The 15,706-nt window shown below is 56.3% G+C and overlaps 8 protein-coding genes across 8 annotated transcripts; 4 read left to right on the top strand and 4 right to left on the bottom strand.

Annotated features, from left to right (window-relative positions):
* Window positions 1-225: 225 nt before the first annotated feature.
* Window positions 226-1,346, bottom strand: N657DRAFT_642777 (uncharacterized protein). Its single transcript, XM_062792406.1, has one exon. The coding sequence runs from the start codon at window positions 1,068-1,070 to the stop codon at window positions 348-350; it is 723 nt and encodes a 240-aa protein (XP_062649781.1). The 5' UTR covers window positions 1,071-1,346; the 3' UTR covers window positions 226-347.
* A 36-nt stretch (window positions 1,347-1,382) lies between these two features.
* Window positions 1,383-2,463, bottom strand: N657DRAFT_670153 (Spc24-domain-containing protein). Its single transcript, XM_062795528.1, has 2 exons — window positions 2,347-2,463; window positions 1,383-2,278 (listed from the first exon to the last, which is right to left on the bottom strand). The coding sequence occupies exons 1-2, from the start codon at window positions 2,371-2,373 to the stop codon at window positions 1,694-1,696; spliced, it is 612 nt and encodes a 203-aa protein (XP_062649780.1). The 5' UTR covers window positions 2,374-2,463; the 3' UTR covers window positions 1,383-1,693.
* A 335-nt stretch (window positions 2,464-2,798) lies between these two features.
* Window positions 2,799-3,450, top strand: N657DRAFT_679021 (mitochondrial fission 1 protein; the record flags this gene model as incomplete). Its single annotated transcript, XM_062796134.1, has 4 exons — window positions 2,799-2,814; window positions 2,879-2,897; window positions 2,951-3,044; window positions 3,118-3,450. 4 exons carry the CDS (start codon window positions 2,799-2,801, stop codon window positions 3,448-3,450), a joined length of 462 nt encoding a protein of 153 aa, XP_062649779.1.
* A 572-nt stretch (window positions 3,451-4,022) lies between these two features.
* On the top strand, window positions 4,023-5,217 carry N657DRAFT_670151 (NAD(P)-binding protein; the record flags this gene model as incomplete). The annotated part of the gene is made up of 3 exons (XM_062795527.1): window positions 4,023-4,533; window positions 4,585-4,937; window positions 4,994-5,217. Exons 1-3 carry the CDS (start codon window positions 4,316-4,318, stop codon window positions 5,215-5,217), a joined length of 795 nt encoding a protein of 264 aa, XP_062649778.1. The 5' UTR covers window positions 4,023-4,315.
* A 1,338-nt stretch (window positions 5,218-6,555) lies between these two features.
* N657DRAFT_679019 (uncharacterized protein) lies at window positions 6,556-11,020 on the top strand (the record flags this gene model as incomplete). The annotated part of the gene is made up of 4 exons (XM_062796133.1): window positions 6,556-6,696; window positions 6,750-7,222; window positions 7,325-8,387; window positions 9,893-11,020. The coding sequence occupies 4 exons, from the start codon at window positions 6,556-6,558 to the stop codon at window positions 11,018-11,020; spliced, it is 2,805 nt and encodes a 934-aa protein (XP_062649777.1).
* A 133-nt stretch (window positions 11,021-11,153) lies between these two features.
* Window positions 11,154-12,110, bottom strand: N657DRAFT_642767 (uncharacterized protein). Its single transcript, XM_062792405.1, has 3 exons — window positions 11,984-12,110; window positions 11,742-11,922; window positions 11,154-11,675 (listed from the first exon to the last, which is right to left on the bottom strand). The coding sequence occupies exons 2-3, from the start codon at window positions 11,765-11,767 to the stop codon at window positions 11,387-11,389; spliced, it is 315 nt and encodes a 104-aa protein (XP_062649776.1). The 5' UTR covers window positions 11,768-11,922; window positions 11,984-12,110; the 3' UTR covers window positions 11,154-11,386.
* Window positions 12,111-12,325: 215 nt separating this feature from the next.
* Window positions 12,326-14,461, top strand: N657DRAFT_614291 (uncharacterized protein; the record flags this gene model as incomplete). The annotated part of the gene is made up of 1 exon (XM_062790434.1): window positions 12,326-14,461. The coding sequence occupies one exon, from the start codon at window positions 12,326-12,328 to the stop codon at window positions 14,459-14,461; it is 2,136 nt and encodes a 711-aa protein (XP_062649775.1).
* Window positions 14,460-15,616, bottom strand: N657DRAFT_614288 (uncharacterized protein). Its single transcript, XM_062790433.1, has 5 exons — window positions 15,530-15,616; window positions 15,414-15,448; window positions 15,246-15,337; window positions 14,878-15,186; window positions 14,460-14,816 (listed from the first exon to the last, which is right to left on the bottom strand). The coding sequence occupies exons 1-5, from the start codon at window positions 15,585-15,587 to the stop codon at window positions 14,705-14,707; spliced, it is 606 nt and encodes a 201-aa protein (XP_062649774.1). The 5' UTR covers window positions 15,588-15,616; the 3' UTR covers window positions 14,460-14,704.
* Window positions 15,617-15,706: the final 90 nt, after the last annotated feature.

Here is a 15,706-nt window from a genome sequence, read left to right as displayed (position 1 = left end):
GGTACACTAAGTATTAGCAACTGGAATCAGGGCTACAAGATGTACTAGCTAGATTTTTACCTGGATTTTTGTATATTAAGTTATGATTTGTTAAGTCAGAAGTACTAGCGCTGGGTAATTTGAGTGGTTGGGGATTCAGGATGGGATGGTAACAGACTTTTGGAACCCCACTTTTAGGTAGCTGACTGAACTTATGGTCCATATGGCATGCGATTTCAACGTTGCCCACGACTCACAAGGCCAAGTCACAGTCCTTGGTGCCTCCTAGCCAGATTGAATCAGCTCATTATGAATTTCCAATGACCCGGAAGGTCTACCATCTAAAATTACTAGAGTATGTTCCAAAATCAAGCGTGTTTAGTAATATGACCATTTTTAGCAGTGTGACCAGTACCACGCTTTTTCTTCCTTGCTCTACGTGGCGATCCTCCTGCTGTACGGGACGGCACTTCCCACCAGGCGGTATATCGATCGGTTCCGCGATTATAAGCCGACCACAACAGATCCCATGCGCTCCCATAAAGTCCAAGATCCCTGAACTCTCCATTCTCATCAAACACCGAGTCCTCGGGCGACACCGGAAAACCGTAATCTTTAACCTCAATCCACTCGTCGAACTTGACCTCTGTGGTCTCCTCAATGTCCGGAGGCTGGCCCGAACGACTGTGGAGGTGGGGGGTTGTGATGGCGCCGGTGCTCTTGCGGCGCCTCGTGGGCGATTCATCCGGGGCCTGAAGGAACGAGCTGCTCGGCTTGGGTGGTTTCACGTCGTCGCTGCTGTCGCTGGGCATCATGTATTCCGGCAACCTCGGAAACGGCGGATTCGGGTGGTAGGGGCCCGTATCGACAATGGCGCACCACTCCTCGTAGGTAGGCGGGCGTCCGTGGTTGACACTGCCGAGCCGGGGGTAGCTGGGCTTGTGCTCGATGAAGAAGAAGTCGAAGATGGCCAGGACGGAGGCCTGGACGGAGATGAAGGCGGTGCGGACGAGGATGAAGCCCCAGGCCAGGAAACCGGTGATGCAGGCGAGAATGGTCAAGGGCACGACGCTGATGGCCGTCACAATCATTGAAAGGGTGATGAGCGTCCCCGCCAAGTTGCAGCCGTCCAGGAGGACCTTCAGTCCATTGTAGGCTCGCCTGATTTCAGTGAATATCTGCCGTATCGAAAACATCGTCGCCAGAGGGTGATTGGATACGAAAGTGTCATGACGGCTCGGACTACCTGGGCGGTAAGCAAATGGGAGCGGCCGGTGTTCTGACGAGGTGGAAAAGATAGTGGCATGGGAAAGAAAAATCAATGCACTGGTCAGCAGAGCGCATGCACTTAATGAAATATTCTCCGGTTTGGCTCAAACATTGTGATAAATATTGCTGCAAGAAACGTCATGAAAAGCCTGCTGCAATGCAGACAGTTGCTAAGTCCCAACAGAGCCATCATCCAACACTGACGTTCGGACTCCGTCAGTGAAGATTCAAGCGCAGTGACTTGCGGGATGTCAGAGCGAGGGATCAACGCACCATGGCATCAACGGGGAGACCGACCTAGCCAAACTGATGACACAATATCTCTAGCTAATCGCACCTCAACGCCAGCCCGGTTCCCAGTCATAGTCAGGTATCCCGTCCCAAACCAACCTGAGACAAAGACGAAGACGCCAATCCCAAACCCTAACCTTCCACCAAACCCCTCTCACAAACTCTGCCAAAAGTAATTGGCATAAAAGAACCTCGAAAACCTCCTATCAATATTCACCACATGCACATCCCCCTTCCGGTCATTCCTGACCACCACCCGACTGAACTCCCCCTCCGCATCCCTCTCAATCTCAATGCCCAGACTCCGATAGACCTTGAGCCGCAACAGCACCTCATCCTCGACACCCCCCATGCCCCCATTCCCGACCCCGCTCGTAGCATCGGCCCCATCCACCCCCTGCAGCTCCAGCTCCTGCAGCCGCGCATTCAGCTCGGCCAGCTGCGCCTGCAGCCGCTCCGTCTCCATCTCAAGGTCGGACGCAGCCTTCGCGATGCGAAATTTTTGCGTGTCGAGCCGGGAAATCTCGGACGCGTGCTGGGTGGACGAGTGCGACGATGTCAGCTCGGCGTGCTGCGACGAGAGCGTGTTGAGCGTGCGGGCCAGCCGCCGCAGCGACGTCTCTGCCTCGCGCACGCGCAGGTCGCGCGCCTGTTGGAGGGTGGAGAGGGATTCTGAAATTCGAGATACGGCTGACTTGTCCGGGGCGATGTTGAAATTGGCTATCGTGTGCCGGATCAGCTGCGGTTGAATACCGTGGTTAGTGGACGGGGCCTGTGGTGGTGAGGTGGGGTTGGCAGGTGCGTTACCGTAGAGGGGTCTTCTTCGAGCAACATTTTGGCTGTTTCAAGAAATTTATCGAGTCCGACGTGCTTCAAATATTGTGTTTCGTGGCTAAGGTAGGTAGGCGCAAAATTGTATCGTTGGATGATGTTGACTTGAGCTTGTGGTGTTGTCGATACGGAGTATTGAGTCGCAATTCGCGAATGGAGGATCGAGAGTGCTTGGCGCCAAGGCATCTCCTAGAGCGACAGGGCTGAGATCCGGCTTCTTATCCTACCTTATCAATTCGACTCTGGTGGCCAGCTTCGTCATCGTCTGCCACATGCTTTGACGGCCAAGCTTTGGGAACCCGCCTAAGGCACATTGTTTTCCACAGCTGCCGCAGATGTCTATGCATTTTCCCTAGAAGTTACCAGGCACAGGTCAAAATAGCAAGCCATTTTTTAACTCGAATACTTTACCCTCACAATCGCCCATCATGACACAACTCCCATGTACGTTCGTCACCCCTCCACAAATCCCGGACGGCGGCAAAGGGACTAACGAGCATGATTCCAGATGCGATCGACGCCGAAACGTGAGTGCTATCCGCCGCATGGCACGCGGTGTCATACTGATCTGTTATTGCAGGCCGCTCAACCCAGCTGAGCTGGCAGTTCTCCGGGCACAGTACGAGAAGGAAGGCGATATGGTCGGCGTACAGACAAAATTCAACTACGCATGGGTACGTCCACGCCCTCCCTGTCCCTCCCCACCGAACCCAGAGGAAGCCACACTCACACCTCCTTTCTGTGAAGGGCCTCGTAAAATCAAACACCCGCTCCGATCAACATCTCGGCGTATTGCTGCTGTCCGAAATCTTTCGGACGTCGCCCGAGCGGCGGCGCGAGTGCCTCTACTACCTCGCCCTGGGCAACTACAAGCTGGGCAACTACGGCGAGGCGCGGCGGTACAACGACCTCCTCCTTGACAAGGAGCCCGGGAATCTGCAGGCGACCAACCTGCGGTCGCTGATCGACGACAAGGTGGCCAAGGAGGGGCTGATGGGCGTGGCCATTGTGAGCGGCGTCGCCGTCGTCGCTGGTATCGTGGGCGGCGTGCTACTCCGGAACCTTGGCCGGAAGAGATGATGTGATGCTGCGCTGGTGATCCTCAGGGGGAGTTTGCGTTGTATAGAGCGCCGAGCATATTCTTCAACGGTAAATCGGGAGCCAGTTTATGTAATTAGTACGGATGGAGTAGGCGGCATCATGGTAATCTCGGCGTGGATTTTCTGAATGGGGGGAGGAAACGACGCACGATACCCCATTTCGCAAAATAATCATGGTACATGTACACAGAAGTGCATCCTCCGGGCTTTCCGCTCTGTTCCCGTCTGACCCTACGGACACACCCAGCAGTGGTGGTGTCGTAAAGGGACTGATCACCTTGCAGACTCTGATGCATCGTGGGCACCAAATGGAACAGGCCACCGGAGTTACTGGACGGAGATTGAGTGTGTCATACCCGAAGGGCCGTTGCAGGCAGATGTTCGGAGTCTTCATCCACAAAGAGACTCGGGTATATGGTAGTATGCGAAATACGACACACCCAGACGTGGTGACCTAGGTGAGAAGTCAGCCGGCCAATGCACGTGTGATATCGTACTGGGCTGCAAGCAGGCCTACCTTATGCTCCCCTCCGACGACACGAAGTAGTAAATGCACCGCTTGAAGTCACCACGAAAGCTGTATGTTGGCTGGCTTCCCGCTTCGACGCGCCACCGGACGGATTTAAGATGTTAAATCGGAACCTATCTCCGCAAGCAACCGAGTCGAGTCTGGAACGAGGTGGAAGCCAAAATACCCGACAAGCGGGGCCGCGCACGACCACATGGCGAGGTCAAGATGAGGTATAAGTAACCGTCTTGTTTGCCGCATTGAGCTATGCCATCGTCATTGTTTAATAAAGGAGCACTTGATACAGGTTCAGACTTGCAACCACAGACCTTGAAACATGGCCTTCCACTACAAACGCGTCCTTCTTATTGGGGCCACCTCCGGAATTGGAGCGGCTATGGCCGACAAGCTCATACTCGAGGGCGCCAAGGTCATCGCCGTTGGGCGTCGCCAGGAGAGGCTGGACGCTTTTGTTCAAAAGCATGGCTCAGAAAAGGCCAGTAGTGTCCGGTTTGATGTGAATGATAGAGCCGGCATGGATGCCTTTGTCGAGGGGTAAGTGTGAATCCATGGGTGATCTTTGCTCTTCCAAACTGACGCCACCAGGATCGTGAGCAACTACCCGGACCTTGACTGTGTCGTTCTCAACTCGGGGAAGCAGAGCCTATTTCGGCTCTCTAAACCGGCCGAGGTCGATCTGGATGCCTTTCACGAAGAGATGAACACCAATTTTTCTCGGCTGGTGGATTTGTCCATGAAGTTCCTTCCCCATCTGCTGCAGAAGCCGTTCCCCACGGCGTTGGTCGTGACGGGCACCAACCTCGCCATCATTCCGGCCGTCCTGATGCCGGCATACTCAGCCTCGAAAGCCGCATTGAATGCCTTTGTCATGTGTCTCCGTCGTCAGAACCAGGGTTCAAATACCAAGATCATCGAGATCTGGCCTCCTCTCGTCCAGAGTAAGTCGACCTTTGCGTTTTTACCTCCCCCACCTACTTTGCTGACTGGTGTCTAGCGGAGCTCCATGATTACATGGGGCCAGAAGTCGGTCGGGCCATGGGAATGCCTGTTGCAGAATTCATCGAGAAGACATGGGCGCAGCTCACAGCGGGGTCTGAACATGTTATTGTCGGTGGTTTTGGGTCGGAGGAAGCTTATAGGGGGATGGTGAAGCAGCGCAGCGATACTTTTGAGGCTGTGTCGGGAATGTTGCTAAAGAACTTTGGGTCCAAGGTGTGACGCGGTGTGCACAGAGTCCAGGATGCAGTGTCAATCGTGGGTGCGCGGGCCACGTCCATCGCCCTGGATGCTAGGTATGTTTCCACGGAACAGAAAACAAAAGATTAGGTTGTTCAATTGGGGAATGACTGCTGTTTACCGCTAAGACACCTAGTGACAGAGTCACGGCTCATAATTTGCCCGTGATAAATGTGCAGTCTCCCTGTCGTGACTGGTGGACTACCCAAGATAATCACGAGGTACCCGGCGATGGTCGCAGCCAATCCTCGTGTCAAAACACAGTGGTGAGCGCTTCGAAGTCTTCGATGTGCAAACCCGATTGTTCATTGAGTCCTGAATTTCAAACTTGGCCGCATAACTGGAGTGATTTATTCATGCAGTAAGGTGGTATCAAAACCGTTGATCCAGAAACTATCGGCTTTACCGCAGTTCTGAGTTGAGGAACAGAAGCTACACATAGAAGCAAAGCCTTGGGGCCTGCAGTGATACAGAAGCGTCGGTTGGTTTTGCCGAGCCTGCGGGCGTCTCCACTTTCGCAGCCATCCTTGGACAGCACCAACCTGGGCCCCTGCGTTGAGGAAATGACAGGTCGGACGCGACAGTACAACGGACAGCAAGTCACGCCATGGTCATTCTCTCCTCTAATGACCTGCCCTTGTTGTTTTGCCTTGCTATATTCTTTTTCGCCTGGTTCTTGAGATCACAACGTAGCAAATCAAAATTAAGTATTCCCTGGCTTGCGCACATATTCCAAAGTCTCCAAGTTCAATGGCACGTAGATGTACCTTTTAAGCGACTCAGAAGTGGGTTCTGTGACGCACTTATCCAGGGTCCAACAGCAGCCCACTTCAAGGGTTCTCCCACAGGATCCCGACCTCGATCGCCTGAATAAAACTGCCCCCAAACCACTATCCTCTGGCACGAGAACACCTTACTCTTCCCAAGAGTGCACCGCTTTGCGACGGCAAACCACTGAGAGGGGAATCGAGCTACCCGTCGTTTTCGACCCACCGAATACTTCACAATTGCGGCTGAGTCGGACCCGCGCCTGCTGCTTCCCTCAGATTCGATACGTTCCTTTCCTTACCAGACCAAGGTGGGGCTGCCTGCAAGGCCGGCTTGATGCATTAGGCTCGCCTTCGGCCATCGCTCCTACATACCTAGGCACGTTGCTCCTGAAAACTGTCTACAGGCAGGCCTTTTTGAGTAATCGACTTTGAACTGCAGTCTGGCACCCTGGCGTCTCGTGGCCGACTAGCTTTCGCCGTCCTTACCGGCGTTCTCGGCGCCATCGCGGCTTATCGGCGGCGTGCTCAGCCTCCACGCGGACAACTCGGCATGGCGTCCACCGGCGGGAATCATCTTAGCGCGGCCGCAGGTCGAGAGGTGGTCTTTTGTCACGCCTGCCAGAATGAGTGGTATCGCGATGAGCATGACGCTCTGACGTGTCCCAGCTGCGAGAGCTCATTCACGGAAATCGTAAGTGGCCGATACGAAGGCTTGCTCTGTATCCATCTGACATGTTTCGCTAGGTTGATTTTTCCAACGATCCCCGGCCTACGCATGGAATGCTCCCTCACTTGAACCTTAGCGGCCGCTCTAGCCCTTTCTTCCACCGTTCGGGTGGCTCCGACTCTGATCCCGACGAAGGCGATATCGAGGAACACCTGCACAGCGAGCCTCGGTTTCCGTTTGGCAGCCCTAACCCGGGGCGATATGGCGCACAAACTGATCGCGAGCGGGCCAACGCCATGGAGGGCGACGCCATCCTCCGCCGCTTTGCCGACATGCTCATGAATGACTTTGGGGCGGGAAGACAAGCCCGCGGTGGCCCTGGACTTGGCGGGAATGACTTGTTTACCTTGGAGGAGCACATACCTCAGCCCGGCACCAGAATCCAGCGCACAACCTTTAGGGCTGGTCCCTTTGGCGGAAGCACGAGTGTCACAATAAGCAGCGGGACGTTAGGAAGCGGACCGCAAGGCGCACCACCTAATTTTGCAACGTACGTCTTCCCTCGGAGAAGCCACATCCATACCGGAGGACCGCGCATACATAGGATTGCTGTGCTCAACAACGGTTCGACTAATGCTCTTGAACGGCTTAGGTTGTTCGACCAGATCTTTGGCAATCCATGGGGGGCCGGCGCCGACGAGGCACGTCAGCGGGAGCGCGGCGCGCCAGCACCGGGTCTTCCGTTCCCAGGCGCGCTTCACGACCTCCTGCACTCTCTGTACAACCCAGCGAACGCGGTACACGGTGACGCAGTCTTTTCGCAGGAGGCCCTCGATCGCATCATCACCCAGCTCATGGAGGCGTCTCCCCAGACCAATGCGGCGCCCCCTGCATCCCAGACGGCCATCGAGAACCTCGAAAAGAAGAGAGTAGACGCCGAGATGCTCGGGGCAGAGGGTAAGGCCGAGTGCACCATCTGCATCGACGGGATCCACAAGGGCGACGAGGTCACCGTGCTACCGTGCAAGCACTGGTACCACGGCGAGTGCGTCGTCCTCTGGCTCAAGGAACACAACACGTGTCCCATCTGCCGGATGCCCATCGAGAACAGGGAAGGTAGCGGAAACAGCAGCAACGACACGAACACCAACCGTAACGGAGGGCCGTCTCAGCAACCACAAAACTCCCAAGACCCGCAACCCGCCTCCGCATCAGCCTCAACATCAGCATCGGCATCAGCTTCATCATCCTATCCCTCCTCCTTCAGCTCCTTCACGGCCCGCCCACCCCGTCCCGAGCGCGAGCGCGACCGTGAACGACCCCTCCGCAGCGCGAGAGAGAACCTGGAGAGGCTCAACGCTATCCGAAACCTAGCCGGGGCAGGTCCATCGTCTTCACCTTCCTCTTCATCTGAACCCCAGCAGCCCCCGCGCTCGGGATCGCACAGGCGCAATTCCCGTTCACCGCCCGGCGCGTGGCCTTCTTTATTGGAGGATGCGGAAAGTGCCTCGAGGGCGGCAAGGGTTAGGAGCCCGTCTGCGTCTTCGAGGGAACGGCAGAGAGAGAGGGATAGGGATAGGGGGTGGGAGAGGGACAGGTGGAGCAGGATGGGCTGGGGGGAGGGACCGGAGGCTGGGAGACGGGGTTCTCCTAGGGAGGATAGAGATAGGGAACTGCAGCAGCAGCAGCAACAGCAGCAAGGGGGCAACGGTGGTGTAAATGGAGGCAGCGGAGGCGGTGCTTTGGGATGGTTACGGGATCACTTTTCAAGGCGGGGCTGACACGGAAGTTGCTTGATTGTTGGGGTATGGGTGCCTTGCGGTTGTTCGGCTGACCGTTTCTGGTGAGCAGTATGGACGTTGGGTCTTGACGGTGGATGGAAGCGGACTTTGACAGGAATCTTCGCGCGGAGGCGCTGGCGTGATTTCGGCAAGCGAGGAAATGGGTTGATGATGTCCACGACGATGACCTTTATGACCTCGGACTTTGTCTCCCGGTGGATGTGTTGCGCGGGTTTCACTCTACCTTTTTAAAAGCCTGAGGTGGATGGCTTTTGGAAGGTATACAATGCCAGGATGGTGATATGGGAATGGATATGGGGGAATGGGGCGCTGGGGTGGGGTTTGTTTTTGTGGACAGGTAAGGTAGTGCAGAACATACTACTACCTAGGGACAGCGATGATACCGGGCATGACCCGGGAATTAGACTCCGCCGCTTAGCATTTCTAGTTTAATTTAATGGCATGAGTAGAGGACAACGGTGTTTCTTATGCTTTGAGACGCGAGGCATACGACAGCACTTGACTTCGGCAATGCAGGTTGAGCAAGAGATTGCCAGCATGGGACAAGAGATTGGTCTTTAGCGGGCTTTAAGTCAACATTACCTCCGTACCAATTTGCCGACAGCACATGAATGTCCTTGAATAACTTCCCGGCTTGGGATAACTAAGTTCTCGAGACTTTCAATTTGAGCCCTCCCTTGCTGAAATCCGTTCAAGCTTGCAAGTTGCCACGGGTTCGACTCGTCAGCCCGCCGATCTGCCCTGCGACCTGATTGGCCAGCTCCGCGACTGTGTGCTGTCCTGTTCCGAACTGGGAAGGATTGCGCAGCCTTCCTTGGCCTGGTTGAAGGGGTCTATCTTGGGAAGAGAGAGAACGGGTTCGCGGCATGGATTGCAGGATTGACGTGGGTTCATTGCAGGTCGGTCCTCTTGAGTTGTCTGCCGCGGTCTTTCTTCTGCTCATCTGCGTTTTCCCGTACTTCAACTCTAATAAACAGTCAGGACTTGACAAGTTTGACCGGGCATCAACTGCGTCTTTGGTCATTGTTTTTCTGATATTTCCGTGTACAGTTTTACAAGACCACTCCGGCACTCGCCGACTTACACGATACGCTGCCACTCCAGCTCCGCTGTGGCCGTCGTGCGATCGTCGACCGACTCACTTTTTCTTTCCTTACGTGGCTGCCTGATAGGCAGCTTTGCTGGAAAATGCGCCGGTTTCTCGTCACAGGGCTTGTGACTCTGCAAACGGCGGGATCAGCGCACGGCCTACCCCATCCTTCTTTACGGGTGGACGACGCAAACTTGTCGCCGACAACTTGGAGACAGACCACATCAGCAACCTTCAAGCTTATCTCCTTCCCGGAAGACACACAGAAACCTGCTGTGGTATAAAACCGTCATTTTCCATGCACTGATCAGTACGCTTACACCAACAGGCTGACCATGACCTTTCGGTCACAGACCACGACCCCTCAGCGCCCCTGGAAGGCGACCTGGGTAGGGAACTCACCGAGCTGCGAACTCTCCGTGCTCAGCTGGCAGAGCTTGCGAAGGACGTTTCGGCCCGTGAGAAGTGGCTCGCCGCCACCGCCGTCTCGGGAACGACGGTGACGGATCTTTCCTCGCCCATCACCGACTGCGACTCCCTGCCATGCGCCCTCCGAGCCATTCTCCGCAAGACCAAGTACAGCCTCTCTGCGGTCTTTACCAATTATGACGACGATGAGAGCGATGAGAGCAACGAGCACAACCGCACTGCTACGGTCATCCCCCTTCCTCCGTGGCGACGCAAACTCGATCAAAACGCCACTGGTGATGCCGATGGCCATGTTGACGGGGACTCTGATTCCTCGAGCTCGGCCAACAGCAGCAGCAGCAGCAGCAGCAGCAGCAGCGCTGACGGCGAAGGTTTTGACCTGCGGCATCCTGCACACGCCCTGTTCGCCGTCTTGCTTGCCATGTCTCTCCTCCTTGCCCTCCTCCGCTCGCTCGCTTCCTTAGCCGTTTCCGTTTGTTGTGGTGAGAGATGCGACGGCTTGTTGCCTCTCGCAACCGAGCCGTGTCGTTCACGAGGGGAGTCGCGACGTCGATGGGGGTGGGCTTGGGAGAGGGTTTGGGAGTGCTGGCGGAAGTGTCCAAGAACGAGTGAAGGCAGGATTAGATTGGGGGAGGAGGTTGAGGCGGGCAATGGAGATTGGGATGAGAAAAGGGGGTTTGGGGACCGGGATCAATGTGAGAAGTATTGGGATGAGATGCGAGCGGAGTGTCTGGGTGAGTATGGGACTCCCTACGCGGATGCGGACGAACAGGGGCCGTGCTATGCGGCAAGGGAATATCTAGTAAGCGAGGACCAGGTTCTTGTCCTTGAGGGTGATAATGAACGAAGGGTAGAGGGTCGAGGGGATTCTCAGGGCAGGAGGGACTCGCTGGACAGCCCGCCTTCGTCTCTTTGCGTTTCCGAGTCCTCGAATCTTGGTGACGAGATCGCGTCATTCAGGTTGGCGGTGGAGCTCGTCGAGGGTATGTTTGCTGCTTCGGAAGAACAGAGGGACAGAGAGATGTAGACGAGGTGCCCGCGTGTTGTGGAAAACCACGAGCTACCTGGTATTTCTCTTCAGCTAATGGTCTGGTACTAAAGTGAAGCTGGGTTTCCATGACGTCGCCACATCCGATATATTTGTGGCATTAGCCCTTATGTCATGTTCCTGTTTACCTTCATACACCAGAACGTTCATGACTGCATGTGTCTGACAGAATCAGAGACCGTGTGTGTTAACTGTTATCGAAGCGAGATATTGACTTGGAATACTGTAAGGGCGTAATCTCAATCATGACATTACCATGTTGAAGCCACAGGAAGAGGATCGCATTTACACGGACAACACCCCCTTCCATCAGGGAACGTGAGCACAACGTCATGCTCTGCTTCGTCACCAGTCCTGGACCTCGCCGGTGTACAACACTACCTTGCCGCCGTACTTCTCCTTGGTCGCCGTGGTGAGCACATTGACCATGCCATTGTCAGAGTCTTGCAGGGCGACAGGCGCTTCTTTAACCCCAAAGACGTTCGCAGCCGTGTTGCCCATATCGGTCTGCAACCAGCCAGGGATCAACACAAACGCGTTCAGCCACTCGTCCTCAGAGTTGACCCGCTTGCCGTACCATGCGACGGCCGTCTTGGTAGGTCCGTAGAGCGCGTTCCGGACTGGAGGTTGTCGTCTACTAAGGTCGTTAGTTGCCCATCCACTTTGCTGACGTCCTACAGGCCACAAAAGATTCACTGACCCAATGGTACCAGCCTTGGACCCCATGAACGCAAAAATGGGCTTGGTCGGGGACTTCTGCAGCAAACTCCTTGTGGGCTAATACAGCGCCACCGGACCGAGCACGTTCACGGCGAAGGAGTTTGAGTGTTGAGTTAGGTACAGTGGTTACAGGTTAGTGCCAGCTAGGGCCACTGGTCAGCCTGGCGGGTTAGGGTTTAGTATCTGGGAGTCACGGTTCAAGTCAGCACTTAGGGTTCGCACCAGGTGTAGATTTGCCGTCAGGAATCAGGGAAGAATGGGCCATTGGAGATAGTGATTCTAGAGTTGCCGTCGTTCATGCCTTCATGGTCAGATTGGTGTTAGATTTGCTACATATACTAACCTGCGGCTGGTCGACGGGCGATTTCGAAGCCCAGACTAACCGATTTTGGAGCACTTTTACCGTACGCAAAGGGTTACATACGGATACGGCACATTCAGGTCCGAAACTTGAAGGTGAAGGAGCCCCGCAAGCGAACCCCGCCTATGCTCGTCAAGCGAAGCCAGACACATCGTTGAAGCAAATCATTCAAGTTCAGGTCGTTGTTGTACGGCAAACCCGAAATGACAACCCCCCTCAGAGCGGCTATTTTGGTCGTCTCGACGACAGCGGCGAAGGAACCATCCACCGATGCTGCTGAAGCCGCACTCCGGGATGTGTTCGAGAAAGACGGCGGGGCCCGGTGGGAGGTGGTTGAGGCCAAGATCGTGGGCGATGTCACCACCCAGATCCAGCGCCAGATCAGGCTATGGACAGACCTCACCGAGCCCATGAATCTGATCGTTACAACGGGCGGCACAGGCTTTGCCGTTGCCGACCACACCCCCGAAGCCGTGTCGGTCCTGCTGCACAAGCAGGCGCCGGGGCTTGTCCATGCCATGCTCGCTTCCTCGCTCGTCGTGACCCCTTTCGCTATGATGTCCCGGCCCGCCGCAGGCGTGAGGAACCAGACCGTCATCATCACGCTGCCCGGCTCTCCCAAAGGCGCGCGCGAAAATCTGCAGGCCGTCATCAAGACCCTGCCCCACGCCTGTCTACAGGCCGCTGGTGCCGACTCCCGGGCCCTCCACTCGGGCGGCGTCAAGAAACTCGAGCAAGAAGCCGGCCTCACCTCGAGCACACAACTCCCCCATGTCCATCATCACCACCATCATCACGGTCACCACACGCATGGTCACTCACACGACCACGCCCATGGCCACCCCGCCCTAACCCGGCACACGGCACCTTCCATAAACCCCATATCAAACGATCCCTCTCTTGGCCCCACCCGCCGCCACCGTTCCTCGCCCTACCCCCTACTGCCGGTCTTGGAGGCCCTCTCCCTCATCGCACAGCACACCCCGCCGCCGACCACCACCATCCTCCCCGTCAATCCGTCCCTGACAGGCCACGTCCTGGCCGAGGCAATCCACGCGCCCGAACCCGTCCCAGCGTTCCGGGCTAGCATTGTCGACGGCTACGCCGTTGTCGTCCCCCAAACCTCAGCATCGTCATCGTCATCATCATCATCATCATCATCATCATTCAACGCAAATGCAGAAGGGGTCGACATGCGGGGTATCTACCCAGTCGTTGCCGTCTCACACGCCTCAGCAGCGACGGATGACGGGGAAGCTTCTTCGGGTGCAGGTGGGGGGAGGAGGGGGGAGCTGAAAGAGGGCGAGATCGCGCGCATCACGACGGGTGCGCCGCTACCGCCCGGCGCCAACTGCGTCATCATGGTGGAGGATACCGTCCTCGTTTCTTCAAAGACGGAGGACGGAACCGACGAGGAAAAGGAGGTGGAAATTCTTGCTACGGGGGTCAGGCCTGGCGAGAATATCCGAGAGGTGGGCAGCGACGTCTCGCAAGGCGCCTTGATTCTCGATAAGGGGGAGGAGATATCTGCTGCCGGCGGGGAGGTGGGGTTGCTTGCTTCTGTTGGGGTGCGTGAGGTGAAGGTGTACCGGCGGCCGGTGGTCGGGGTGCTGTCGACGGGGGACGAAATTGTAGAGCATGTTCGGGCCGGCGGGTTGCGGTTGGGCGAGGTGAGGGATACGAACCGGCCTTCTCTGATCGCCGCTGCGAGGGAGTGGGGGTATGAGGTGGCGGATCTGGGGATCACGAGCGACAAGCCCGGGGCGTTGGAGGAGGTGCTGCGGGATGCGCTGCGGAGGGTGGACCTGGTCATCACCACGGGTGGCGTGTCGATGGGCGAGCTGGATCTGCTCAAGCCGACCATTGAGCGGTCCCTTGGCGGGACGATCCATTTCGGCCGGGTCGCCATGAAGCCCGGCAAGCCGACGACGTTTGCGACAGTGCCGGTGAAGAATAACGCGGGAGAGAGGGTGTCCAAGGTCATCTTCTCGCTACCTGGCAACCCGGCTTCGGCAATGGTCACGTTCCACCTGTTCGTGCTTCCCTCACTCCAGCAGATGTCGGGCATCTCTCCGCCGGGCTTGCCAAGGGTGCCTGTTGTCCTGTCCCACGACTTCCCCCTTGACAAATCCCGGCCGGAATATCACCGAGCGATTGTCTCGGTTGGGAAGGACGGCGTGCTGGCTGCCGCCAGCACTGGCGGGCAAAGGAGTTCTCGGGTTGGCAGCCTGAAAGGGGCCAACGCATTGCTCTGCATGCCCAGCGGGTCAGAGCCGCTGCGCAAAGGCGCCAAGGTGGAAGCACTGCTGATGGGTCACCTACGAAATGGCTTGCAATAGAACGATAAAAACAGTGCTCCGTGATGGATGAAGACAACCGAATTTATGACCTCATGTACCTCTTCTGTACAGTAAACTTCTAACACTGTGATATGATGCCGACCATGCCCATTAACCGTCCCTGCCCCTCTTCCAAAACGCCAGTGAAAAATGAAGCTACACAGACACGCTTGTCGCCGCAGTCTGAATTTAAGATGAAATGTTCGTGGTTAGATGGTCGAGTTTGCAGCCGAGCGGGGACTCTCACGGGCTGCTGCCGAAGTCGGCCGCTTTGTTGGACACGAGTAGCCCGATAATCAGGCCGAACAGGCCCAGCACCGAGCTGAAAATCTCGATAACCAGCATCTTGACGAAGCTGAGGGGGGGTAGAGTCAGCATGGCCTGCAGCCCGGTCTGTTGCAAGAGACGCGACATACAGCGTAGGATCGGCAGCATCTGCCAGCGCAGCGCCGCTTCCGTTGATACCGACAGCGACGCCGCATATCAAGTTGCACATGCCGACGGTGATGCCGGCCCAGAACAGCGCGTAGCCTGTGTAGTAGCTGTCGGCCGAGTATGCGGCCTCGCCCTGGAGCGGGTTCAACTTGGCCGAGAAAACGATGGCCATGATGACGCCGTAAATGGCAACAACCTCGCAGAAGATGATTGAGATGAGATTCTTGGTGCGGATCCGCGGCGCCTTGACGCCTCCGCCCAGGATGGACGAGCCCGTGATGAAGATGCCCCTGTCAAAGTCGGGAAGGTTAACACGAGGATAGTCTGAGCGGAGGAGGGAGTGCCATACCATGCTGCGCCGACCACCGAGAGTCCTATGCAGAGCGCAATACCCAAGTCTGCCCACGCGAATGGAGAGACGGATTCGAGGAAGGCGCCGACCTAGAGGTTCGTCGTGTGAGCGTGGGTGTGGAGTGCGCCATCGAAGATCGGGAAAACGGTTCGGTTATTGACATACATTGAAGGATTCACCGCTGCCGGTGAAGAGCATATCTGGGACGAGACGGGCTGGTTAGCAACTCGACTCTGCAACTGATTGTACTTGCATCGTAGACAAGGCGCAAGACCACTCACAAGCTCCCACGACCGCCAGGGTCGATCCTATCCCGCCCACTCCGTACTTGTAGCTCATTTCTACCGGGTTCCCTCGCTATCGGTTTGCGTACCCAAGATATTATGTTTTGTTGCGGCAAGGAGTTTTTCCAACGCTGGTCGTCGCTTCAAGCTTCCAGGTTCCAGCTTTCCGTTTGC

Source organism: Parathielavia appendiculata, assembly GCF_033297405.1.
Source record: "Parathielavia appendiculata strain CBS 731.68 unplaced genomic scaffold N657scaffold_3, whole genome shotgun sequence".
Classification (NCBI taxonomy): Eukaryota; Fungi; Ascomycota; class Sordariomycetes; order Sordariales; family Chaetomiaceae; genus Parathielavia; species Parathielavia appendiculata.
Note: the sequence above shows the minus strand (reverse complement) of the source record. Positions and strands in the feature narration are given on the sequence as shown.

Coding starts and splice junctions, on each gene's coding strand:
- N657DRAFT_642777 (XM_062792406.1), bottom strand. CDS start 1,070: ATGATTGTGACGGCCATCAGCGTCGTGCCCTTGACCATTCTCGCCTGC.
- N657DRAFT_670153 (XM_062795528.1), bottom strand. CDS start 2,373: ATGTTGCTCGAAGAAGACCCCTCTACG. Junction 2,279..2,346: donor TCGAAGAAGACCCCTCTACG/GTAACGCACCTG, acceptor ATTCAACCGCAG/CTGATCCGGCACACGATAGC.
- N657DRAFT_642767 (XM_062792405.1), bottom strand. CDS start 11,767: ATGGGGTCCAAGGCTGGTACCATTGG. Junction 11,676..11,741: donor TCCAAGGCTGGTACCATTGG/GTCAGTGAATCT, acceptor CGACCTTAGTAG/ACGACAACCTCCAGTCCGGA.
- N657DRAFT_614288 (XM_062790433.1), bottom strand. CDS start 15,587: ATGAGCTACAAGTACGGAGTGGGCGGGATAGGATCGACCCTGGCGGTC. Junction 15,338..15,413: donor GCAGCGGTGAATCCTTCAAT/GTATGTCAATAA, acceptor ACGAACCTCTAG/GTCGGCGCCTTCCTCGAATC. Junction 15,187..15,245: donor TCGGTGGTCGGCGCAGCATG/GTATGGCACTCC, acceptor CGACTTTGACAG/GGGCATCTTCATCACGGGCT.